Source organism: Phyllobates terribilis, unplaced genomic scaffold (genome assembly GCF_046119375.1).
Source record: "Phyllobates terribilis strain yellow unplaced genomic scaffold, ASM4611937v1 Scaffold_12__6_contigs__length_324123572, whole genome shotgun sequence".
NCBI classification, from domain to species: Eukaryota; Metazoa; Chordata; class Amphibia; order Anura; family Dendrobatidae; genus Phyllobates; species Phyllobates terribilis.
The window spans coordinates 46,590,410-46,597,155 of record NW_027362772.1 but is presented as its reverse complement, the minus strand read 5'-3'; the positions used below and the strand labels follow the sequence as shown (position 1 = coordinate 46,597,155).

Sequence of the window (6,746 nt, the reverse complement as noted above, 5' to 3'; positions counted from 1 at the left end):
AGCTCAGCAGCACCTCTCCCTACACTGCCTCATTGCGGAGTAGACTGACGACGAGCACAGCGGCGCCAGGTCTGATATAGACCTGATGACGCTGTGCGGCCAACCAATCACTGTAATGCAACAACCAACATGGCTGCGGCATTACAGTGAGTGGCAGGCAATCCCTGCATGTTGATTGGCGCTCTTTTAAAGGGCGCCAAACATGCAGGGAGGAGGCCCCAGCATCAGCCCGAGCATCTCGCAAGTGCTTGGCGAGCTCTGAGCATCTCGTGTACTGTGATACTAGGGCGATTACTGAGTACTTGTGAGTATGCTTACTCATCACTAATCAGTAGTTGAATCCAGAATTATTTTTAAATGCTTTTTTGCAGTTTTACATACCACCATAAAGCAACAATAAATATTTTGAGAGTGTAGTTCATGTACTTATACACTTATAAGGGCTTTGCATAAAATACAAAGCCAGGCAAAAATTATAAAGAGGGTCATCCAGTCATCCATATATCTATATAATCGCTGCACTCCCTAATGTGGTGCTCAAGAAGGGGCCGTGCCCTGTAACATGTGAAAATAACCTTGGCACTCAAAGTTCTCTGCTTATGAGAATTTATTACAGTCCAAAATAGCACACAGAAAACAAAACATTTCGGTCTGTACGACCTTCCTCAGCTGACCGTGTATTCTGTGAGTAAGTATGGGTGAGGGTTAAGCTGAAGGGGTCCCTGAGGACTACCTGCTGCTGCTGAACACGTGTGGGATCAGGGGTGGCAACGCGGCATCCACAGCAATGAGCTTTGGATGCCGCGTTGCCACCCCTGATCCCACACGTGTCCAGCAGCAGCAGGTAGTCCTCAGGGACCCCTTCAGCTTAACCCTCCCCCATACTTACTCACAGAATACACGGTCAACTGAGGAAGGTTGTACAGACCGAAACGTTTTATTTTCTGTGTGCTATTTTGGACTGTAATAAATTCTCATAAGCAGAGAACTTTGAGTGCCAAGGTTATTTTCTCATCCAGTCATCCATAGACCCCTGGAAGGCAACATCTGGTGGGCCTCATTCAAATATTTTCAAAGTGTAGTTGCTGTACTCCTACACTCATAAATTCTTTGCACAAAGTATAAAGCCAGGAAAAAATTATGAGGAGGGTAATACATTAATCCTCTACTTCTTCTTCTCCTTCCTCAGGAGACTAGGGATGACTGCCTCCACCTGCTTCCTTGAGCCAGATCCCCAGGTGCCTGGGCTATACGTGACCCACCTTCAGGTAGTACTGGAGCCCCCGACATTTAGAAACATGCGACAGTCCCCAGTGTCACCTGTATTATCGCCTGCTCCCGCATAGGAGGTTGGGAACCCCAAGGACAGTCCAATCTCTTGGAGGTGGTAGCCCCATCTTGAGCCACCTCGACAAGCCTTTCCCAGGACCATTCATTTCTCAAGAAGTGTTCATCCTGTTCCCTTCCTTCTCTGATCACCCTCACCGCATACCAGTGACGTTGCCCCTCCATTTTGAGGAATGTGATCCTTGTTTCAGCAGTCAGCTCTTACAGCCCTGGTTACAGCTGGTTGAACGAGATGTGATGACGCATCCCAAAGTCTTCAGTGGACTCCCTTCTCCACTGCCTGTCAAACAGAATGACCTTCCCCCAGGATGCCAACTGTCAGTACCTTGTGCCTAGCTGACCCCCTAGCTTTTCCCCAGCCCTGGTTCTGGCTCACCTCCTTGTCTCTTCCGACCAGCCTAGATGCTGCAGTCTGGTCACCATTTCCTGGATCCTGGCTCTCCCATTTGCAGTCTGCAAGAACCCCAGCAGTGAAGGCTATGGTTTGGCCTTAGTGGTTGCGAGAAAGTGCCAGTTCCAGACGACAGGCTCCTGCCACCTCCATTGTCGTGCCAGCTTCCTCTGGCTCAAACATTTCTCTGGTCACACCATTGGAAGTGTCGTCTGATTTTGCCATCTTTATCGCACACAGAGCACGTAATACTCTATGGGTAAATAATTGAATACAGAAATTTTTTTCAATGCTTTTTTGGAGTGTTATATAATACCGAAGTCTTCCACAAAGCACTTAAGTACAAAGCAAGTGAGTACTTCCGGCCGGCGGCTGCAACTGCCGACACTGGTAACAGCTGATCGGCGGGGGTGCTGGGTTTCAGACCACGGTCAATCAGACATTGATGACCTATACTAAGGATAGGTCATTAATGCTAAAGTAGTGGAAACCCCTTTAAGTAATTTCAACTTCTCATACTCATCCAATAATGCAACATTTCTCTCTGCTCATAGTCCTTTGCTAGGATTTTAGAGAAATGTCTACAACTTTTCATCTTAAAATTGGACAAGGCTGTGCATTATCTCCCTCTCTTTTGGTGCTATGAAGATTGTGCTTTAAATGATTAGAAGAAACCCCAATATCCCAGGAGTCAGTGTTAGCAATTTCCCCCTCCAGTTTCCACACTCCATTGCTTAGTTAACTATTTCCCAGACATTTGTTTCAAAGTTCTCCACTACCCTTGATTCAACTAAGGAACATATTATGACTATGATGAGGCTACTGAAAATTAAGAAATCTTGATTCAAATATTTTTTTTATATTGAGATACCAGGAGATGTCACTATTGCACTACCTAAAGAAGCCATTAGGAAAAAAAAGTTGCTAAGTAATGAGCATTCATTAAAAAATAAACATATAAAGGCTTTTTCTTCGGTATTATTTGTATATATGTGATTTCAGCATTTATTATCCAGACCGAAGAAGGCGGAGGAGACATCACCTTGCAACAGAAGAAAACAGCCACGGTATGTCGATCTCTCTTACTGTATAATGCCACAAAACAGAATATTGCAAATTCATCTTAAAATTAAATATTATTTGGGTAGCAGTATGTTATGCAGTTTACATTTTTAGAAGTTTACGCTAAATAATTGATATATATACAGTACAGACCAAAAGTTTGGACACACCTTCTCATTTAAAGATTTTTCTGTATTTTCATGACTACGAAAATTGTACATTCACACTGAAGGCATCAAAACTATGAATTAACACACGTGGAATTATATACTTAACAAAAAAGTGTGAAACAACTGAAAATATGTCTTATATTCTAGGTTCTTCAAAGTAGCCACATTTTGCTTTGATGACTGCTTTGCACACTCTTGGCATTTTCTTGATGAGCTTCCAGAGGTAGTCACCGGAAATGGTCTTCACTTCACTGGTGTGCCCTGTCAGGTTTAATAAGTGGGAGTTCTTGCCTTATAAATGGGGTTGGGACCATCAGTTGTGTTGTGCAGAAGTCTGGTGGATACACAGCTGATAGTCCTACTGAATAGACTGTTAGAATTTGTATTATGGCAAGAAAAAAGCAGCTAAGTAAAGAAAAAGGAGTGGCCATCATTACTTTAAGAAATGAAGGTCAGTGAGTCCGAAAAATTATGAAAACTTTGAAAGTGTCCCCAAGTGCAGTTGCAAAAACCATCAAGCGCTACAAAGAAACTGGCTTACATGAGGACCTCCCCAGGAAAGGAACACCAAGAGTCACCTCTGCTTCTGAGTATAAGTTTATCCGAGTCACCAGCCTCAGAAATTGCAGGTTAACAGCAGCTCAGATTAGAGACCAGGTCAATGCCACACAGAGTTCTAGCAGCAGACACATCTCTACAACAACTGTTAAGAGAAGACTTTGTGCAGCAGGCCTTCATGGTAAAATAGCTGCTAGGAAACCACTGCTAAGGACAGGCAACAAGCGGAAGAGACTTGTTTGGGCTAAAGAACACAAGGAATGGACATTAGACCAGTGGAAATCTGTGCTTTGGTCTGATGAGTCCAAATTTGAGATCTTTGGTTCCAACCACAGTGTCTTTGTGCGACGCAGAAAAGGTGAACGGATGGACTCTACATGCCTGGTTCCCACCGTGAAGCATGGAGGAGGTGTGATGGTGTGGGGGTGCTTTGCTGGTGACACTGTTGGGGATTTATTGAAAATTGAAGGCATACTGAACCAGCATGGCTACCACAGCATCTTGCAGCGGCATGCTATTCCATCCGGTTTGCGTTTAGTTGGACCATCATTTTATTTTTCAACAGGACAATGACCCCAAACACACCTCCAGGCTGTGTAAGGGCTATTTGACCAAGAAGGAGAGTGATGGGGTGCTACACCAGATGACCTGGCCTCCACAGTCACCAGACCTGAACCCAATCGAGATGGTTTGGGGTGAGCTGGACCGCAGAGTGAAGGTAAAAGGGCCAACAAGTGCTAAGCATCTCTGGGAACTCCTTCAAGATTGTTGGAAGACCATTTCCGGTGACTATCTCTTGAAGCTCATCAAGAGAATGCCAAGAGTGTGCAAAGCAGTCATCAAAGCAAAAGGTGGCTACTTTGAAGAACCTAGAATATAAGACGTTGTTTCACACTTTTTTGTTAAGTATATAATTCCACATGTGTTAATTCATAGTTTTGATGCCTTCAGTGTGAATGTACAATTTTCGTAGTCATGAAAATACAGAAAAATCTTTAAATGAGAAGGTGTGTCCAAAGTTTTGGTCTGTACTGTATATAGAAATATAGATGTAAATACTTTTATGCCCAAAAATGACAAAAGTTTTCTTGGAATCATACCTTTATTGGCTAACCAGAAAAAACTATATATATATATACAGTATATTCAATCTTTTAAAGCACAGAGGCTCCTTCTTCAGGCAATATTACAAATGAATTATTATATATATATATATACATATATATATAGACACGAGCATAAGTTTCATTAAAATTCCATGATTTACTAAAAACACAGGCGCCCCCCATTTCCTCCATTTCCTCAAATGTTTGCTTTGTTCACAAATTGTCATTACTAAAGAAAAGCCACCTTTATGTAGATAGAACATCTTTACACAAAGATGCACAGATGATAGAAAATTGTGAAGCAGTTTTGCCATTTATTGATATACAGTATTGAATTTTTGATATTTCCAAAATATAATTAAAGACATATTTGTTTGAGATTCCTTGGAAAATACAATAAATTTAACGCAATCTATTTTTTCTTGTAAGGTTAGTGAGATTTATTTGAAATCTGACTCTTAAGAATATGAAGACTCTTCTCATGAATAACTCCTTTATAAATGGCAGTTACAATGACCAAGATAACTCAATCAAGTACACCGACCTACAAATCTTCAGGATCGTGGTCCATGTAATGGTTTATATATTGGGGATCACTGGAAATGGTGTGGTCATCTGGTTCTGTATCTTCAGGATGGAGAAAACGGTCAACGTGGTGTGGATTCTTAATTTGGCCATTACTGACTTCACATTCACATTTTTTCTGCCTCTAAGAATTACTTATTTGGCTCTGGACAATCACTGGCTATTCGGGAACTTCATGTGCAAGTTATTCTGGCTTGTGTATTATCTCAACCTATCTGTCAGTGTCTTCCAGCTCATGGTCATCAGCGTAGATCGTTACATTTGTGTCTATTTCCCAGTATGGTGTCAAAATCACCGGAGATCAAGATTGGCCGTAATTATAGCCATATTACTTTGGTTCATTGCTATTCCTTTTAATGTTCAGCAACTTTTAATTCGAAACATTGAAAAAGATCAAAATAAAAAAGGTTGCCGTTACAGTCTTCCAGACAATTACAAGTGGAAGGCTATTGTGAATCCCACTTTTTTGTTCTTTTTACCTTTCACCATCATCGTCTTGTGTTACGTGGCTATTACTGTGCGAATCAAGAGAAGGGGAATCGTAAAATCTTCAAGGCCTTTCAAAATTTTTCTTACCATCATCATCCTTTTCTTTTTATGCTTCTTTCCTTATAATTTGTTCTTTGTTTTGCAACATTATGGACCTCAGCAGTTTTCTAAAGTGAATGCAAATAGAAAACAAATAGTAAAAAACCTAATGATAGCCAACAGCTGCATAAATCCCATTCTTTACATTCTTTTTGGTCAAAATTTTAAGGAAAAAATATTTGTCTCTCTCCATGCTGTGTTTCATAAGGCCTTTATAGGGGATGAGGAGAAGGAAGATTCCAAGATGCAAAAAAGAGTAGAAGCAGGTGATGTGAATTCATGTGTAGTTTTTGAAGCAGACAGCACTGGATGAACTTTTATAAGTTCTGTTTGTTTAAAGATATGAAGAAAATTCCTTCATTAGTTTTTTAGTTTTTATGAAAAAAAGGCAAGATTGTAGCTAGGTTTTTCAGTTTTTGTAACTAAATGATATATAAGATAACTTTTACATGAGCGGTGGGATAAAAATATCAGAAATAACTTAAAGTGGCACATATCACAGCTCCTGGCCAGAGGACAAAGCCTAAGAGAGAACATAGATGACTCCCTGCTCCTTTCTGTGGTAACACATTTCCCTGCCTGTTTTATCACAGGAGTGAGTGTTTCTGCTATGTCACCAGTCCTGTGAGCTCATCATAAATCAAGTCAGTAACATATAAGCTCAGCAGCCATAGAAGCTCTGACCCGACACACTTTGATTTATGAAGAACTCAAAGGGCTGGAGAAGTAACAGAGACACTTGATCTTGTGATAAAACAGGCAGGGAAATAAGTCTACGCAGAAAGCAGCAGCTGCAAGCACTTGCTGTCATCTGTATGCTCCCTTAGGCTTCCTTCCTGTCCAGGAAATGTGGTATGTGATAACCATGAACTGGAGCAGCTTTGCATGGTCAGGCTGAGTAAATATGACAATACATAGCAAAGGCAGATTTATAAGATT

At 41.1% G+C, this 6,746-nt stretch overlaps 1 protein-coding gene across 1 annotated transcript; it reads left to right on the top strand.

Annotated features, from left to right (window-relative positions):
• The first annotated feature begins 2,730 nt into the window (after nucleotides 1–2,730).
• Nucleotides 2,731–6,480, top strand: LOC141173035 (chemerin-like receptor 1). The gene is made up of 2 exons (XM_073657668.1): nucleotides 2,731–2,805; nucleotides 5,064–6,480. Exon 2 carries the CDS (start codon nucleotides 5,101–5,103, stop codon nucleotides 6,118–6,120), a length of 1,020 nt encoding a protein of 339 aa, XP_073513769.1. The 5' UTR covers nucleotides 2,731–2,805; nucleotides 5,064–5,100; the 3' UTR covers nucleotides 6,121–6,480.
• Nucleotides 6,481–6,746: the final 266 nt, after the last annotated feature.

Excerpts from the sequence above, each read along its gene's own strand:
- LOC141173035 (XM_073657668.1), top strand. The coding sequence starts at position 5,101 with ATGAAGACTCTTCTCATGAATAACTCCTTTATAAATGGCAGTTACAAT.